This window comes from Protopterus annectens, chromosome 17.part0, assembly GCF_019279795.1.
Source record: "Protopterus annectens isolate FY-2018-M chromosome 17.part0, PAN1.0, whole genome shotgun sequence".
In the NCBI taxonomy this organism is placed as follows: Eukaryota; Metazoa; Chordata; order Ceratodontiformes; family Protopteridae; genus Protopterus; species Protopterus annectens.
The window spans coordinates 311,855,176-311,875,596 of record NC_056751.1 but is presented as its reverse complement, the minus strand read 5'-3'; the positions used below and the strand labels follow the sequence as shown (position 1 = coordinate 311,875,596).

Below are 20,421 nucleotides of genomic sequence, written 5' to 3'. Positions count from 1 at the left end.
TATGATCTGAGTACTCAGGTTGAGACCAATCTGAACTTTGACCACCATGTATCCACAGTGATAAGGAAATCCATATATGTGGCACATCTTATAAGTAAATATATCGCATCCAGATCTAAGGATGATATAATTCCATTATACACGGCCTTCATCAGACCAGTAACAGAGTACAATGCTCTTTTTTTTACATGTACCTCACCAGACACCTGCAACAGTTGGAAGAGACCACAGAGGTTTCTCACCAAGAAAATACAGCTATAAACAAATGAAATATGAAGGTCATGCTGCTCAATGCTAGAAGTCTAAATCTCAAAATGCACTCACTCGAAGCACTCCTTAAAATGGAGAACATCAATATTTGTGCTGTAACAGTGAGCTGGTTCAAGGCAGCAGAAAGCACCCCTGCACTACCAGGCTAAAACTCATTCAACACCTTTCGGCCCCAGAACTTGGATCGAAGCTCCAAAGGAGGTGGTGTTTCCATATTCATAAAGGATGCACACACTTGCAAACTGGTAGCCCAACATAATGCATCAAAGATACTTCAGGTGCAGCTAACATTGGTAAGACAGCGATTCAGGTCGTAGCCTGTTATAGGTCCCCAACCATGTCCCAAGACACTCACTCCACGTTACTAAGCACCCGGGAGAATATTAGGGTCCAACCTAACACACTCATACTGGGTGACTTCAACTACCCCTCCATTAACTGGGAAAACTACTCAAGTACCAATACACTTGCCCAACATTTCCTGGAATTCATTAATTCCAATGCCCTGGACCAGCTCGTTTTTATCCCCCACTAGAGATAGCAACATCCTTGACTACATCATTACTAACATGGGCGACCATTGCTCTGCACCAACAGTCAACTCCTCCCTGGTTAGATCCGACCACCTTGGAAATCCACATCCCTCCCACGCACCTCACCCCACCCCACAAAGGCAACCACCATGAATAACTTCTCCAAAGCTAACTTTGGGCTCCTAAGAACAGAGGTGGCTAACTTCATGGCATCCATGCAAATGGAGAATAGTTGCATGACCACCGAATCATACACCAATGCACTGTACAAACACATACGCAAATGCATGGATCTCGACATACCCAATAGAACCAAGATGCTCTCCTCCAAAAAAAGGAAGCCAATCTGGTGGTCCCCTGCCATAAACAAGCTCTACAACAAGAGGAGCAAACTGATGTGGAATAAAGTGAAGACCCAAGACTGGAAAAACTCCGTTATCATCATCAACAAAAAGATGAGATCCCTCATCAAATCCTCTAAAGATAGCTATGAAAACAGAATTGCAGCAGATAGTAAAGACAACCACAAGGCCTTCTATAGTTATGTAAAGAACCTCCATGGCAATACCAAGATTTGCTCTGAGCTACTGCACAATGGTACCTCCGATACTGAGCCAACAGATATTGCCAATATACTGGCCGACAGATTCAGTGCCAACTTTACCCCTCCCCAAGGACCAATCAGAATACCAGTAGATTGCCAGGCACCCAGTATTACTGCTGCACAGGTTATAACAGCACTGTCCAAGGCCAAGAATGCAGATTCTATGGGACCTGACAATATCCCTGGCTGTGTTCTACATGAACTACAGAGTGAAGTTGCACCTCACCTGTGTGCCCTGTTCAATCACAGCCTCACCTCAGGCCCTACCAAATGGCGTACTGCTATAGTCATCCCTCTCCACAAAGGAGAGGTGACTACAGACCCTGGGAACTATCGCCCCATTAGCCTGACAAGTCTGATATCCAAAGCTATGGAATGCATCATCATGGACCTAATAAACAAGGATATAGGGAATCTCCAAACTCTAGATCCCACAAAGTTTGGTTTTGTGAAGGGTAGATCATGCCTGCTCAACTTGGTCAACTTCTTTGAGTCAGTTTCCAGAGCTCTGGATGAAGGCAAGGTGGTTCATACAGCCTACCTTGATCTGGCCAAGGCCTCTGATACCATTTCCCACTCAGGAATCATAGAAAAATTCACTAAGCTAGGCATCAACCGCTATATCACTAGGTGGGTTGCAAACTGGCTCAGAGATGGAACCCACAGTGTTAATGTAGCTGACTCCAAGTCAGACTGCCGACTAGTCACAAGTGGAGTCCCACAGGGATCGGTTCTGGGTCCTCTCCTGTTTAGTATCTACTTCTCAGAAGTCCAGTCCAACACGAAGGGACTCTGGCTGACAAAGTTCCCAGATGATTGCAAGTTGGGAGCCATTATTAACTCCCCAAGTGATGCTGACATCCTACAGAAAGGCCTCACTGAGACCAACAACTGATGTCAGAACCATGGCCTTAAGCTCAATGCCAAAAAATATGTTGGCATCCCCTTTGGGAAAAACCCAGTTCCCATGAACTACCACATCGATGGTAGCCCACTGAACACAGAAGGCGTTATAAGAGATCTGGGAAAACAGGTTGACAGCAACCTCTCTTTTGACCACCACACTGTCACTGTGGTCAGAAAGTCCTTCTATGTGGCACATCTCATTACTAAGGGTTTTGCATCCAGGAAGTACGAGGTCATTGTCTCCCTCTACTCTTCCCTCATTAGGCCAATCATCAAGTACAATGCCCCATTTGGCATGTACCTCACTAGACACCTGCAACAACTGGAGAGACCGTAAAAATACCTCACAAAGAGGATCCTAGGCCTTAAACACTTGTCCTATATGGACAGACTCAAAAAAACTCCAACTATTCTCTGTCTCATATCACCTACTTAGAGACGATCTCTGCTTGACTTATAAAGCCATGTCTGACCCAGCTGTGTTAGAAATGCTACATCTAAAGTAATCCCAATTCCACCACACCACATGCTCCAAAGACCTCAACCTCATTACCACAATCAACAGAACGTGCTGGAGGGACAGGTTCATAACCCAGAGACTGCTCATGCTATGGAAAAGACTTCCCATACATGTCAAACAGAGCACCTCACTGGCCCTCTTCAACGGAAATCTTGATGAGTGGATGGGAAATAGAAAATTCACCCCGGGGATCACTCCAGTGGCTCTACTCGACAGAGGCACTGGAAACTAAGGTCGGATGGTACAATGCCAGGGTAATCCTATGGGCTAGGCTTGTAAAGGCTCCAGGGCCATTAGCCTAGTGCACACCTATGAACCTATGAACACAAAACAAGTTTTAAGCAGAAAGACTGAAAGCCCTGTCACTATATTCTGTCTCCTACAGGTTGCTAAGGGATGACCTGTGCCTGGCTTACAGGGCAGTCTCTGACCCAGCCCTGACAGAAATGCTACACATTAGTAAATCAAACTGTATGAGGACATAGCTGGCCTTAGGCATAGGCCAACTAGGTGACCGCCTAGGGAGCCGCTCTAGTAAGGGTGCTTTTCCAGTATTTACTTGGTATAGGTAGACCAGGATGGGGGCACCAGGTGGTGTGGTGGTGGGCACCATGGAGCCCTTTTGCCTAGGGCACCAGTTGACCTAAGGCCGCTCATGAGGGTTACTCACTCCAGGGATCTTAACCCAGTCTCTGACATGAATAGGTCATGCTGGAGAGATATATACATTTCCCAGAGACTGTCACTTCTCTGGAACAAGCTTCCAATTCATATAAAACAGAGCCCCTCCCTGACCCACGTCAAATGCAACCTAGATCAATGGATGGTTGACAGCAAATTCACTCCTGGGGTGGTGCCATGCTTCGGGATAGAGGCAGTCGGTATTAACTACCATAGACTCTTACCCTCTGCAAACTTCTCTCACATAACCACTGACAATTGGGGCAACTAGGGATAAATATGGCTAAGCTTGTAAGGGCTCTAAGGCCATTAGCCTAGTAACCTTCTACAAACCTATGAGAAGACTGAGTAAGAGTGAGGAAGAAAATGTACTGAAAAATGGTACACCTAGCATTAAGACTTTCAGGTTTGAAGATGAAAAAGTAGAGCATTCCACCAAGGGACTGAAAACAGAGAACAAATGTGATAATAAAACAGAAATACCTCCAGCTGAGATATCTAGTCTGGCTGTTAACAGAGAAGATTAAAGTTATCAGGTGTTAATCAGCTACTTCCTGTTAGTCCACGGTTTGGTTCCCTAACTTACATTTATTGGCCTGCTGTGTGACTCTTACTAAGTCACTAAACCAGTCAATGTTATGGTAACACTTAGCTATGCTCCTCTCCTGCTCATGTGTGGTGTGTGGTGTGTGGTGTGTGTGTGTGTGTGTGTGTGTGTGTGTGTGTGTGTGTGTGTGTGTGTGTGTGTGTGTGTGTGTGTGTGTGTGTGTGTACATGTCACTGTCCCACTACTGGCCTGAACTCAGTGAAAGATTAGTTTCTCTGCCTTGTGCCCACTGACTTTAGGGTAAGGCTTTGGCTTCTCCTCAACATGAAATGGATAAAACATGCAACTGGTAAATAAATGAATGTCAAAAATAGCAAACGTTTACATAAATTCAGTCATTTTTTTCTTATTTAATACTAACATGCTACTAAATAAATGAGAACGTTTTCAGTTTTATACAGTGTATTAGTAAAACCTAAAATTAATTTAATACACTGAGGTCACAATCAACATCTTTTATACATTAGTAATGTAAATTACTTGTTCGTTTTCAGGTCTTTTTCTTTTCTTAATTCTGGCAGAAATGTAGAAGGTGGAGGTGGAGGGTCTGGAGGAGTTGTTGATACTGCTGGTGCTGAATCTTCTTTGTACAACCGAGTTCCATAAAAGTACCAGTAACGAATGCCTTTACTGTCCTCTCCTAGGGGATCCAGCCTCAGACTGTCTGCTTCAAGATCCTAAAATCATAAATGAAATCACTATTAAATCACTCATATATCATACCAAAAACAAAACTGCTTATAAATACAGTTAACACATATGTATAACCAAAAGGGGGGGGGTTATTAAAATGCAAAAGTACAGTTGTGTACACTTACCATAAATGTAGATGTTCGAGTGTCTTCACTGTTGCAGTCATCACTGCAGGGTTCTTCCTGCCGGCAGGCAGCCCTCGGTCGGCCAGAATCCCAAAGTCTGGGTCCGGCATCGGCTGTTCAGTCATGTTCCCTGACGTCAGAGCGCTAGGAGTACAAAGCTGCCAGCCGACGCCATGTTCTCCAGTTTTTCTTGCCCCAGATGTCAGGTGCCCAAAAGTGAAGGCTAATAGTAAAACAAAAATGTAACAAACAACAAACCCCATACGCTGTAGCAAATACACCTCAGAAGAAGGGTGAAGTAGGAAACCACACTAATGAAAGTATAAGAGGGGACAGGAGGGAGGGTAACCCAGACTGCAACAGTGAAGACACTCAAACATCTACATTTATGGTAAGTATACACAACTGTACTATGTTCATCGTGTTTCACTGTTGCAGTCATCACTGTAGGGTTGAATCCCAAAGCTGAGATAAAGGGAGGTGGTTATAGTGTAGAAGGGGCGGCTAGAAGGCCCTGTAAGACTGCAGAAGCAAAGCCTGCCCTAGACTTAGAGTAAAGAGGGAGATTGTAGTGCTTAGAGAAAGTATGCACTGAACTCCAAGTTGCAGCTTCCAAAATATCCTTAGGTTCATAGGTTCATAGGTTCATACTAGGCTATCTGCCCTAGGGCATTTATAAGCCTAGCCAGAATGTGTTTGGCTTTCGCCACCCATTTTAAATTTATTTTGCTATGCCCTTTTTCGAGGTTAGTATACTGTGCCTCTGTCTAACAGTGACACAGAAGTGATACCCGGGGTAAACCTACGATCTCCCATCGACTCATCAAGATTCCTCTTGAAGACAGTCAATGAGGGACTCTGCCTAACCTGGACTGGGATTTTATTCCAGAGTGAAGGGAGCCTCTGGGTTATGAATCTGTCCCTCCAGCATGTCCTATTTATTTCAGTGCTGAGGTTCAAGTCTCGTCATCGTAGCTCGATGGGATTTGGATTTTCTGAGGTGCAGCATGTCCATTAATTCTGGGTTGGACATGGCTTTATACGTCAGGCACAGATCGCCTCTGAACAGGCGGTATGCCACTGAGTAGAGCTGGAGTTTCTTTAACCGGGCAGCATATGGCATCTGTTTGAGCCCTTTGATCCTCTTGGTGAGGTACTTTTGGGGTCTTTCCAGTTGCTGCAGGTGTCTGGTAAGGTACATCCCAAAAGGGGCATTGTACTCAATTATGGGCCTGATGAGGGATGAGTAAAGAGGCACGATGACCTCCCTGATCTAGATGTGAATCCCTTCATGATTAGGTGGGCTATATAAAATGTTTTTCTAACCACTTTGGCCACGTGGTTGTCAAATGAGAGATTGCTATCAACTTGGGTCCCCAGGTCCCTAATTACTTCTTCTGTACTTAATGGATTACCACCTATGTGGTAATTTGTGGGCACTTTGTTTTGCCAAAGGGATGACTATACACTTTTTGGCATTTAGCTTGAGGCCATGGCTCTGGCACCAGTTGTCTGTTTCTATGAGGCCCTTTTGGAGGATGCTTGTGTCGACTGGAGAGTCGATTATGGCCAGTTTGCAGTCATCTGCGAACTTGGTCAGCCACAGTCCTTCCGTGTTGGCCTGTACCTCCGAAATATATACCGAACAAGAGAGGTCCCAGGACTGAGCCTTGTGGGACACCACATGTAACTGGTTTGGAGTCTGACATGGCTCCAGCAATTCTAACCATGTGGGTTCTGTCCTTGAGCCAGTTTGCAATCCATCTAGTGACATAGGGGTTTATATTTAAGCTGGTGAGCTTATCTATAATGCCCGAGTGGGGTATTGTATCGAAGGCTTTTGCGAGGTCCAGGTAGGCTGTGTGGACCACCTTCCCCTCGTCAATGGCCTTGGTGACTGTTTCAAAGAAATCAACCAGGTTTAAGAGGCAGGATCTGCCCGTAACAAAGCCGAACTGGGTAGGATCCAGTGTTTGTAGGTCCCCAATATCTTTATTTATGAGGTCCATGATGATCCTTTCCATAGCTTTGCAGACCAGGCCAGTCAGGCTTATGGGGCGATAGTTTCCAGGATCCGTTGAGGCACCACCTTTATGGAGAGGGACCACTGTTGCTGTATGCCACTCTTTGGGCACATATCCTGTAGTAAGGCTGAGATTGAACAGTAGTTTTATGTTTGGGTTTAGCTCTTCTTGGAGTTCATGTAGGACACAGCCCGGGACACTATCTGGTCCCATTGATGCTGTGTTTTTTGCTTTGGAGAGGGCGGCTCTTACCTGAGCATCTGAGATGTCAGGGGGGCAGCACTCTGCTGGGATAGATATTTGCCCTTTTGGTGGGGAGTGGGGGGAGAAGTTTGCGCTGAACCTGTCAGCTAGGATGTTGGCAATGTCTGTGGGTTCGGTGTATTTTTGTCATTTTGGACTAATTCTGAGCATATTTGGGAATTCCCACCCAGGTTCCTAACATAACTAAAGAAAGCCTTGTGATTATCCTTAGTGTCCTGTGCAATTTTTCTCTCGAAGCTGGCCTTAGACAATTTTATGTGTGCCCGTAGTTTTTTGCTAATACTGATCAGTGATGCCTTCCCTTTTTGGGATTTTGCTCTATCATTTAGTAGCTTCCTCCTTCTATTGTATAGTTTGTTTATGGCTGGGGTCCACCAGACAGGACGTCTGCCTTTGGAGGATTGGGTCTTGGCTTTATTTGGGATCGCATGATCCATGCATTCCTGAAGGTGTTCATAGAATGCGTTTATAAAGGATTCTGCTTGGTCTGGGCGTATTTTCCACAGGCCCGGGGGCTTTGAAGGATTCCACCTCAGTTTTGAGGAGTGTGAAATTTGCTTTAGAGAAGTTTTTCACTGTGGTTTTCTGGGCAGGGGGTGGGGTTGGGATGTGGATATCCAGTGAGATTAGTTTATGGTCTGATCTTACCAGTGAGGGATACACTTCTGGTCTGGAGCATAGAGTCCCCATGTTGGTGATGATCAGGTCCAGTATTTTTTCCCCTCTTGTGGGAGTGGTAACAAGTTGTTCCATAGCATTTGAGTTTAGAAATTCTAGGAACCTTTGGGCTAGGGTGTTGGAGCTAGAGTAATGCTCCCAGTCTATGTTTGGGTAGTTGAAGTCACCCAATATAATGGTGTTTGGAGAGTCCTTCATATTTTCCAGTGTTCTCAGGAAGGCCGAGTGGGGTTCCTGGGTTTGGGAGGGTGGTCTGTAGCAGGCTATAAACTGGAAGGCAGTTTTACCCACTGTTAGCTGCACATGGATAGTCTCTGATGCTTCATGCTTTGCCACCAACCTGGAGGTGTGGGTATCTTTGATGAATATCGATACTCCCCCTCCTTTTGTGGTTCGGTCCAAGTTTTGGGGCTGAAAAGCATGGTATGAGGTATAACCTGGTAGTGCTGGGGTGCTCTCAGGAGGTACTCCTCTGAGAAAGGCAGCTGAAGTAGCAGCAGCTCTGGTAGAGTGAGTCCTAATTTTTCCTGGGATTTGCTTTCCATGATGAGAGTAACAAAATCTGATTCCATGAGCAATCCATTTTGAAATGGTCTGTTTTGAAATAGCTTTACCTTGGGAATTTGTTGCATAAGAAACAAACAGTTGCTCTGTTTTCCTGATATCCTTGGTTCTGTCCAGGTAAAAACGAAGTTGTCTATGTACATCCAAGGAATGCAAGATCCTTTCCCCCTTATTTTGTGTATTATTGAAAAAAGTTGGCAGGTGAATAGTTTGATTTAAAGCCACTTTGGAAACCACTTTAGGCATGAAATTAGGATTGGTCCTTAAAGACACCCTATCTTGGTGAAAAATAATATAAGGTTCCACAGCCATGAGTGCTTGTAACTCCGAGACTCTCCTGGCTGAAGTCAAAGCCAGTAAGATAGCTGTTTTCCATGATAAATACTTAATATCAGATGTGGCAGCAGGCTCAAAAGGAGGCAGAGTGAGTTTTTCCAGAACATAGTTGAGGTCCCAGGCAGGTATGGGTGGTGTCCTAGGGGGCCTTAAATTCTTTGCTCCTCTGAGATATTGTTTCAGAAGTGGATGCGAAAAGATAGGAGGATCTGTAGTGTAATGTGCAGAGATAGCTGAGGCATGTATTTTTATGGAGGAGAAGGATAAACCCTTATGTAGCATGTCTGTCAGGTAAAGTAAAATCAGTGGGATATTAGGAATGAGAGGATCCAAATCCTGAGCATGCATCCAGGTGCAAAATCTCTTCCATTTACCTGCATAAGATTTTCTAGTGCTAGGCCGTCTGGCTTCTATGGTGATATCCATGACCTGTTTGGGAAGGAAAGGATTAATCATAGACCCTGAATTTGCCAGGCTGCTAGGCTGAGAGTTTTGACATGAGAGTGCAGAACCTGGCCCTGGTGTTGGGACAAAAGATTTGGAATCTGCGGTAAAATCCAAGGAGGCTCCTGGGATAGATTCATCAGTGTTGAGTACCAAAACTGACGAGGCCAATTTGGGGCCAGTAAAATCATCGTCTTGGGCTTGTCCTGTTTGATCTTTAGTAACACCCGTGGAAGAAGAGGTAGTGGCGGAAAGGCATACCCTGAGAGGTTTCTCCAACTGAATGATAGTGCATCCACTTTCCATGCTAGCTTGTGAAATGTTCTTGTGCAAAAAATCTGTAACTGGTGGTTGAGGGGGGATGCAAAAAGATCTATGTCCGGGCAGCCCCAGGCTTCTGTAATCATCTTGAATATTTGGGTGTCTAGCATCCACTCGTGTGGGTCTGACAGGTTCCTGCTCAGGCTGTCTGCCAGAATATTTTGTTTTCCTGACAGGAACTGAGTTTGTAGATCCACTTTGCAAGCTAGAGCTGTGTTCCATAGAGTCATGGCTAGTCTGCAAAGGGGGTAGGAGTGTGAACCCCCTTGCTTGTTTATGTACCACATAACTGTGGTGTTGTCTGTCCGTATCAGTAGTTGTCCTGGTTGTAGGAGATCCCTGAAAGCCAAAAGGGCATTCTGTACAGCTAACATCTCTTTTAAATTGATATGTACGTGCTTCTGATCCTCTGTCCAAAAACCTTGCAGACCTTTTCCCTGCAAGTGGGCTCCCCATGCGTAATCTGAGGCATCTGTGGTTAACACTTGGCTGGCTGGAGGCAGACTGAAGGCTTTCCCTTTGTTGTGAAGACATGCCATGGTCCACCAATGGAATTCCTTTTGTAGGCAAAGCAAGACAGCAATCTGTGTGTCTAGACTGTGGCAATGCTGGGACCATAAACTTTTTAGGTACCATTGTATTTTTCTCATATGTAGTCTTGCATTTGGTATGAGAAGGATGCAGGAGGCCATGTAACCCAAAGCCTGCAGGAATTTCCTTGCAGTTAGCTGAGTTATTGACGCCAAGGTTTTGAAAGTTGAAGCCAGCTGCTGTTGTTTTTCGGATGTCAGGAATGCCATCTGGGTTGTTGTGTCTAGAAGAGCACCCAGAAAAGTTATCTGTTGTGAGGGTGTCAAATTTGACTTTTTTATGTTCACAGTGAATCCCAGGTACTTGAGTAGATTTTGAACAAATTCCAGGTGCTGGAGTAAGACATCCTTGCTGTCTGCTTGAATAAGGCAGTCGTCCAGATAAGGGTAAATTTGAATTCCCTTGAGTCTGCAATAAGCTACTACTGGTGCCAGGCACTTGGTGAAGACCCTGGGTGCAGTAGACAAGCCAAAAGGCAGCGCAGAGAATTGGTAATGTTTCGAGCCGACCTTGAACCTGAGGTATTTTCTGCACTCCTGTCTGATAGGGATGTGTAGGTAAGCCTCCTTTAAATCCAATGTCACCATCCATGCATTTTTGCTCAACATTGGCAGGAGCTGTTGTAGAGTAAGCATCTTGAACTTTGGTATCTCCAGGAAAGTGTTTAAGACTGAGAGATCCAGGATGGGTCTCCATGAATTTTGCTTTCTGGGAACTAGGAAGAGCCTGGAGTAAAAGCCTTGGCCTGTCTCTGATTGTGGAACCAGTTCTATGGCCCTCATAGCCATGAGGGATCCCACTTGGTTTAATGCCTCTGGCCATTGGTGTTTTGGTAGGTCTGGCCATCCATCTGGTCTTGGCAAGGTATGAAAGTGGAATTTGTAACCTCTTTAAACTACATCCAGAACCCACTTGTCTTGGGTTATGTAAGTCCAATTTTGTTGAAAAAGAGAGAGTTTTCCTCCTAGAGGGGCTTCCAGGAGAGAAGTTCCTGGAGCCATGCAGGGGGAGTCATTGAGCCTGTTTTCTATAAGATTGAGGTCTGTCCTCTCCACCCCTGGGGGTGGAAGCACTCCACTGTCTAGGTCTGTAAGAGGTCTGTGCTTGGGCCCTCCCTCTGGAGCGCCTATATCTACCCCTCTGAGGCCTGTCCAAGCTGGGAAAGGACCAATTTTTAGTTGGCCAATTTCTGCTAAATCTTGGGGGCTGAACTTGTAAGAAATCCTTAACCGTTTGCATGGATTTTGCCTTATCACCTCTTCAGCCTTAGCCCCAAACAAAACATTATGCTGAACAGGAGCATCCAGTAACTTAGCTTTCACTTGATCAGGTAAGTTTTGTTCCTTTAACCAAGCATGCCTTCTAATGACTGTGCCAGAGGCAGCCGCCCTGCAAGAAGCCTCAAAGGCATCAAAACCACAGTGTAAACCATGCTTCCCCACTTGTTCAGTGGCATGCATCAAATCGTGTAATTCCTTATTATCTGCACATGCAGTAATGGTACCCAATTTTTGTTTCACAACAGACAGTAGAAACTGCTGATATTTTAGCATATGAAATTGACAATTTAAAGCCCTAATAGATAAAGTAGCAGAAGTGTACACTTTTTTGCACCATCTCTCCAAAGCTCTGGAATCCTTATCTGTCGGAATAGGGTTTTTAGCAGAGGCGGCCTTAACCCCCTTAGGACCCTGAGAAATGGTTTCTGGATCAGCAGTAGGGTTTTTGTAAAGGAACTGGTGGGAGTCAGGTACCCTGTAATATCTGTCGGGCTTAGCAGGGGCTGGAGGAAAGGAGTCAGGAGTTAAATTAGCCTCAGAAAAGGCATCATCCACAATATCCAAAATAGGAGGAATAGCCAGGGGTCTATGTTGGGGAAGAAGAAGGAAATCCCTAAGCCTTCTCTTAGATTCCGAGTACTCCTGTCCTTCCCAGTGAAAATGTTCCCTCATGTCATGTAATGTTTCCCCAAAAGAGAAATCCTCAGGGGGAGAAGCTGATGGAATGGATTCCTCAGCATCAGAATCCTCATAAGGAGGGAAAGTATATTCCTGTTCAGAGGAAGACACTGAAGAAATAGATGCCTGATCAGAAGATTCATAATCCAATTCTTGCCTTGGCCTTTTGTCTGGGGGGGATGTGAACCCCTAATTATGGTTAGTAAGTCCTCCGCCATTTTAAGTAGCTGTTTCTGAGATTTGGGTCCCGGATCAGAAGAGGCCTGGGCTGGTGTCTTAGATTTAGAAGGAGTCTTTGCCTTTGTCTTTGGCTTTGCCTTTATCAGAAGCTGTGTAGGCCTGAAAACCCCTTCGGAAGCCGGTACCTGCACAGCGGCTCCAGACCCATCTGAGGTAGCACTGTCCGAAGGTCCTGCAGCTGGAGTGCTCAAAGGCCTAGTTGGCTCCTCGTGGGAGTCCGTTTCGGCAATCGGTTCTGAAATGGCCGACGACAGGGGCTGTGAAAGCGCCTCACTGACGACGACCGAACCTGTAGCTGGCTCTGTTTCTAAAACGTCATCTGATTTGGACCTTGGAGGCCTGTCCTTATCCTTGCCTCGTTTGTGAACTCCGGTAGTCGGGAGCGTGTCTGACGACATTTTATAATTAAATCGCCTGCCAAAGTAGTGAAAAGCAAAATCGTACCTGCGCTTAATCGTACGTTGGTTAAATCTAGCACAAAACCGACAATTAGCTACGTCGTGGTCAGGGCCTAAACAAGGAATACAGTAAGAATGGAAATCCTTATGAGGTATTTGCTTCCCACAAGAAATGCAATTATTAACTTTTTCTGACATCAGACTGGAGCAAGAAAAAAGTTTCCCCAACGGGGTACTTAGCTTTGAGAAGAAGAAGTAAGTCTTTGGACTGAAGCACGAAAAAATATCAGGAGTCAGCCGACCGGCACTTGCGAACTGCTTTCACCACATGGCAAGAAAGACTGGAGAACATGGCATTGGCTGGCAGCTTTGTACTCCTAGCGCTCTGACGTCAGGGAGCACGACTGAACAGCCGACGCCAGACCCAGACTTTGGGATTCTGGCCGACCGAGGGCTGCCTGCCGGCAGGAAGAACCCTACAGTGATGACTGCAACAGTGAAACACGATGAACATCAGTATTTTCAAGCAATACAAAAACTTTCTAACTGTAGGCAATGTTCAAGCTAATATTTTGTATTTCAGCAAAACTATATGTTTTTTAGTGTAGATGATGGTTCACAGTAACAAAAAATATTAATCCATTCTAGGTTAAGATCTGTTAACATAAACGTGGTTCAAAGTACAATGGATGAGCAGAAAAATAGCTGCAAAAAATCAAAACAGCTTTTGTGCCTTACCATGAAGTACAGTAACCTCACAGTTTCTTTTATATGTGTAAAGATGTAGGGTGGGAACAGAGCCAATCTGTCCTTCGGATGAGATGTTAAACCAAGACTCAATCTGCCTGATTTGGCAGTTGCTCAAATAGCAGTGAAAGGTCCAAGGTATTAATGAAAAGAGTGAGGGAATTTCCCCAGTAGTCTGTCCAAAATTCCCCTACTCTGTATAAATACCACCTTGGGTCTCCTCTGCAAAGAGGCCACCAGTCTGGTGGGATTTAACTGGTAAGTAAAGGATGCATATAGATTAATAAATGTATCTCTACCATGCAAGAAGCAAGGGGGACTTGCCCCTGTAAAAAAAAAAAAAAAAACTTTTCAACTATTTCAGGTACTATTCATCCTGACCTTGTTTGAATAAAGCTGAACTGAGGCGGGCTACCAGCCTTAACTGAGTTGATATACCAGACTACTAGAGGCTTCTGAACTTCCCAAAACACATAAATTACCTGGGTTTTTTTTGCTTGATTATACTATTTCCTGCACTTTTCTGGTTATTTAATACTGTATTTAAATACTGAAAACTACCACTGCACTGTTTGTACTACATTTCTCTGCTTTACTGTGCCTGTTAAATCGTATTTTGTTGCTGTTTTCACTGTTGCAAAGCTTTTTTGCTATGTTCACTGTATGAAAAGTAACTGTTGCTACTTTTCACTGTTTGCAAAGCATCTGTTCTTTGTTCTATTTTCCTGCAAGCAGTGCTTTAAATAACTAATTCGTTGTTTAAAGCATTCTTTAGTGTCCCCTTGCTGTTTTACTGCTGTTTAAAATATTTTTAATGTCTCACTGCTGTTTTTCTGCTAATTAAAACATTTTTTAGTGCTTCTCGCCTAAATTAGTATAGCTAGTAGCTGTGGCATAGTCTAGATGCAGGTTTACTGCATCTGTGTCTGTTTGTAGTGGCTGCTGTATTCTGAGCACATTTTCCAAGCCATCTTTGATTGGAAGGGGCACCCTTCTGCACCCTTGTGAGAGAAGCATGCTGACTGGAACCTGTCTGGTAAAGGGTGATTGGTCTAGGGCTTGGAGTAAGTACCCTCATTGATTATTTTGAGTTTTTTTTAAAGATTTTAAGTATTTAGCTTCTGATATTTAAGCCCCACATTTGAGCAGGTTTCTGCTTGTTTGTGCATTGCACAGCACCACCCACTGCTGCAAAATTGTGTGCCATAGCCGGAAAGATACCTCTGACAATTTTTCCTTTAGATACAGCTGTAGTACATTAGTGTAGTCTTCATCTTTAGTACAGCTCTGGTATAAGAAGTGTTGCTAGTGAGCTGTGACCTATTAAACCACCAGCCAAAAACCCCATCACAAATACCCATCTACAGAACACCTCCTAAATCAGTCCTGAAAGCACCTTCTTTGTGATAACAGTTCTTCAAACCTAGCATTATGGACAGTTGGACTACCCTTGTTTCTCCTGAGGCAGTGTAACAACTGCCTCATGCACACTGACAACCCTCAACAAATAACTCACTCTAGCACAGAGTGCAAGAGATGTATCTACACCAAGAATACTGAATCCCTGCTCTCTCACACTCAAAACAGTAACACTGAAGTGGTTGTCAACTCACCCACCACTACTCATGCATATAATACCACTACTCATACACATAGTACACATCCAACACATAAATCAACATATGTGGAGGTTCTCTCAAAAAATGTATTGAAACACCAGAAACCTCCAAAACAAAAGACTGCTACAACTAACACAGTTCCCACAACACCAGAGACACATAGCAACACCTGTGTCTCACCTTCCAAGTTGTTAAGGTGTAACACTCAAAAAAACAAATTTTCTTGTCATTGAAGACTCCACAGTGAGACACATGGATGTCTCACTCAACAGATTAGATAAGGAGAAAGTCACAGTCAGCTGTCTGTCCGGTGCCAGGATTCATCAGATCACGCATGCACTCAGGTCTCTAGGCAACAAGTACCATTATGACTCTGTCATAGCTCATGGTGGAGTGAATGACCTGAGATGTAACTCACTGGGATGTATGAAGAGAGACATGATTGAGCTCTCTGAGGAGGTGTTCTGAGTCTCTGGCAGGTATGTCCCTAGCCTTGAGCAGCATATCACCCTCATCAAGAATGATGCCACACTATAAACAAAAAATTATCAATTTCAATAACTGTCTTACTTTTGGTGTCATTCAAAGGGGATCCAGTTTCTGTCAGCCTTGGATGACGTGGTCCACAAACCTCACTGCTTTGCCACAGACGGTTTGCACCTGGCACCACTAGGCTTTCGGCTGCTGGCAAAGGTTCTTGCCTCCCCCATACTGCCTTTTTTAGGCAAGGTCTCAAAAACAAAATTGCAGAAGTGAAAATTGCCAGCCATAACAAAATAAGGGTTATGCTGCTAAGGAGCTTAAACCAAAAACTGCACACCTTGGAGCACTTCTGTCACTGGAGAATGTAGATGTCTATGCAGTCACAGAAACTTGGTTCAAGGCCTCAAAAAGTACCCTGGCCTTGCACGGCTACAATGCCTTCCACACCTTCAGACTGCAAAACAAATGTGTGAGAACTAAAGGACAAAGTGTTTCTATCTATATTAGAGATAAATTCACCTCCTGACTAGTTAGACTGGACAACTCCATGTTCAGACTACTGTGGGTAAGATCCCCCATTCAAGTCATAGTTAGTTATAGATCCCCCCTCCATGGATCATGATGTGCACAAGGCCTACTTGACCAAACTGGAGTCAATCCAAATATTGCCAAACACTCTGGTCATGGGGGATTTCAACAATCTCACCAACAACTGGGAAACCTACTTTAGCCCTAACTTGCTAGGGCAAAAGTTCCTTGACTTTGTTAACTCAAATGCCCTGGAACAAATTGTTCAAACCTCAACAAGAGGAGCAAACATACTAGATCTGGCCCTTACTAACATGTCAAACAGATGCATCACTGCAAATGACAGACCCTCATTAATTAAATCTGACCACAGATCAGTCACCTTCGAACTGGCACTAACACCAGAACTCACAAAGGGTGAAGTCAGACTAAAAAACTTCATCAAAGCAAACTATACCCTCCTAGGGGGAGGTATAAATCCATTCCAAGCTCCATTCCCAGTTGGAAGTGGTAACTACATCAAAGCTTACCCTGAAGCCCTGTACAGTCACATGTGTAAGTGTTTAGACTCGGCTGTTCCAGAAAGAATCAAAGCCAGAGCCCCAAGGAAAGAAAAAAAAAGTCACCCTGGTGGATATCCAGCATCAATAAACTTTACAACAAATGCAAAAAGCTGCTGTCTAAGAAAACTAAGGCAGGGCCACAACAACGGAAAAACCCCTCCTTAGCCTCAACAGGCAAATAAGACAACATGTCAAGTACTCTAAGGGCAACTTTCAGAAAAACTTGGCAATCACTGCTAAGGATAATCATAAGGCCTTTTACAGCTACGTACATAGCTTAAGAGGTATGACCCAAGCATGTGCCGAACTAGTGACTAACGGTATCACACACACTGATCCCGCAGAGATAGCAAACCTGCTAGCATACAGATTTGGTGATAATGTCACTCTCTTATCTCCTCCAAACTTATCATAAACCTTGCCACCAACTTCCCCCCAACCGTACATATCTAAAAAGCAAGTCATTAAGGCCTTGTCAAAGGCAAAGAACACAGCCTCTATGGGACCACACGGCATCCTGGGCTGTCTTCTAAACAAACTAAACTATGCACTAGCATCACCATTAAGTGCCTTGTTCAATTACAGCCTATCCATTGGCTTTGTTCTTGAGGAATGGAGAACAGCATCAGTTACTCCCTTCCACAAGGGTGGCTTAGCAACAGACTCAAGGAATTTTAGATCCATAAGTCTGACCAGCCTCATCTGTAAATCCATGGAATGTATCATCATGAACCTCATAAATGAAAACATAGGCAACCTCCAAACCCTGGGTCCGACCCAATTCGGCTTCGTCAAGGGCCGATCTTGCCTGCTAAACCTGGTGGATTTCTTTGAAAATGTGACCAAGGGCAAATCTGTGCACACAGCATTCCTCGACTTGGCAAAGGCCTTTGACACAATCCCTCACTCAGGCATTACTGATAAACTTAGCAAACAGAATATACATCCGTTTGTTGTAATATGGGTTGTCAACTGGCTCACAAACTGGTCACACACTATCAAAGTGGGTGACTTCACATCAACCAGCAGACCTGTCACCAGTGGGGTGTCACAAGGGTCAGTGCTGGGCCTCCTACTGTTTGGTATATACTTCTCAGAAGTTCAGGCCAAAACTAAGGGGGCAGTGGCTGATCAAGTTTGCATACAACTGCAGACTGGGTACAATTGCTGAATCCCCAAATGATGTCAGTATACTTCAGGAGGGTCTTACGGAGACCAGCGACTTGTATCTTAGTCACAGTCTCAAACTGAAAGGAAAGAAATGCATCATCATTCTCTTTGGTAAAAACAATGTCCCTTCACACTATCAAATTAACAACAATAACTTATGTACCTACAAAGTGGTAAGAGATCTGGGATCACAAGTAGACTGCGACCTTAACTTTGACCACCACATGTCTGCTGCAATAAGGAAGGCTTTCTACATAACACTGTTGATAAGTGAAGGCCTCTCCTCTAGAGCAAAGAAGATTATAATCCCTCTATACTCATCATTAATCAGGCCTATAATTGAATACAAATAACAGTTATGTAAGAACTTACCATAACCTTCAATGTCCTTCTCTTCCATGTTGCAGTATTCATAACAGTAGGGAGGTTGCTGCCTGCAGCGCCGACATACGGCCAGTATACGAAAGTCTTGCTTCTGGAGGGTACGTGTGACGTCCTGCACCAGGGCCATAAACCAACGTAGGGTATAAAAGTGACGCCTGCATGCACCCTCTCCAGAATGGACTGTCGCATATACTAGTACTCCTGGAGGTTTAAGGAGGGTCCCTATAGATTCCCATGTAGACTAGAATAAGGGTATTTGTTAGGGTGTGTTCAATGGAGAGGCTACTAGGAAGATGACAGGATGGCAATATGCCCACAGGCTAGTAAGGTATAATAGGCAGGTGAGCCAGAGGGGGCAGGTAGGGAGGGACTGAATACTGCAACATGGAAGAGAAGGACATCTAAGGTTATGGTAAGTTCTTACACAACTACTCTATGTCCTTCTATTCACATGTTGCAGTATTCATAACAGCAGGGAGAGTGGCAAAGCTTTTAGGTATGAACCTGAGAGGAGGACTGGGGTCCTTGGTCAATGAGACCCTGAAGAATAGACCTGGCGAACCCAGCTCTAACCCTGGAGGCCACGTCCAGTTTGTAGTGCTTGGTGAAGGTGTGTACTGAAGCCCAGGCGGCAGCTTCTACGATTAAGGCATAATCAACCCCCTTGAAAAACACAGCTGAGGAAGCAGCTGCCCTTGTAGAGTATAATTTGACCTGGCCCTGTAAGGTTTTACCATGGGCGGAACAATATATTCCAATTGATTTAGAAATCCATGAGGAAATGGTTTGTTTTGTGACTGCCTTCCCTAGATCCCCAGGGTGGAAGGAGATGAAAAGCTGATCAGATTTCCTTATAGCTTTAGTTTTGTCTAAATAATACATCAGTTGTCTGTGCCCATCTAGAGAATGTAGGGTCCTCTCTGAGGCATTTTGGGGATTACAGTAGAAAACAGGAAGGTTAATGGTTTGGTTTAATGAAAGTTCATTAACTACCTTAGGCATGAAAGAGGGATTAGTCCTGAGGGCAACTCTATCCTTGTGGAAAATGAGGTAAGGAGGGATGGCCATAAGGGCTTGAATCTGGTACCCCCCTGACAGAGGTAAGGGTCACTACTAGTACCGTTTTAAAGGTGCACAGTTTTAGGATTACTGAATGTGCTGGTTCAAATGATGGCAGCGTTAGTTTTTCTAGGACAAAATTCAGGTCCCAAGGTGGAGGGATAGGCTTTTTGGGGGGTCTGATATGAAGAACCCCTTGACCTCCAATCCGGAAGCCAGCAGTGGTAATATGGACAGACAGGCAGAGACTGCAGATAAATGGACTTTTAACTGATGAGTAAATTAGTCCTGCGTGAAGGAGTTCACACAAATAGGAAAGGACCAAAGGAACAAGAATAGCGATAGGGTCCTGGTTTTTCCTCTGACACCACCTGGAGAATCTTTTCCATTTAGAATTGTAATTTCTCCTGGTGCTAGGTTTCCTGGCCTACTGCAAGACATTGAGTACGTATAGGTGTCTGAAGGGGATTAGAACCCTATCACCCATAAGATCAATTTCAAATTGTTCACTTGAGGGTGTAGTAGAGATCCCCTGTTCTGTGCGAGCAAGTCTATTCGGTGGGGTAACCTGGGTGGATTGCCCTTGTCTAGTAGGTAGAGAAGGGGAAACCAGTGTGGTCTTGGCCAGTAGGGGGTTACCAACAGATTTTTGGGTTGTCCTTCTGTATTTTGAGGACAACTTTCTGAATTAGAGTGAAGGGTGGAAAAGCATAAAGAAACACCCCCCCCCCCAATGAAAGGAGAAGGCATCCACTTTCCAGGCCTGTGGATGTGGGGCCCTTGTGCAAAATTTGGGCATATATTTGTTCTGCGAGGAGGCAACAGATCAAGTTGTGGAATACCCCACTTGTGAATGAGATCTGGGAACACTTCTCGGTGAAGCATCCATTCGTGAGAGGAAGCCGAAGTTCTGCTTAGAGAGTCTGCCATGACATTCTCTGTTGAGAGAATGTACACTGCCACTAGATGGATGTTTAGGTTCACTGTTAGAGTCCAGATTTGGATGGCTAAGCTGCAAAGGGGGAAGGATCTTGTCCCCCCTGCTTGCTTATGTACGATATGACAGTCATACTGTCTGTGATCACCTTGAAAGTACCTGGGAGTAGGGCTG

At 44.6% G+C, this 20,421-nt stretch overlaps 1 protein-coding gene across 2 annotated transcripts in view; it reads right to left on the bottom strand.

The window, feature by feature from the left end:
• Positions 1-4,550: 4,550 nt before the first annotated feature.
• Positions 4,551-20,421, bottom strand: part of LOC122791676 (cat eye syndrome critical region protein 2 homolog) — an 874,492-nt gene continuing 858,621 nt past the window's right edge. Inside the window, exon 5 of one of the 2 annotated variants that reach the window (XR_006363185.1) lies at positions 4,551-4,798. Coding sequence is in view for 1 of the 2 variants with exons in the window: in XM_044059524.1 (XP_043915459.1) it covers positions 4,598-4,798 (201 nt within the window). In the remaining variant the exon portion in view is untranslated. The remainder of the gene's footprint in view (positions 4,799-20,421) is intronic. The other variant, XM_044059524.1, reaches the window with a different exon arrangement.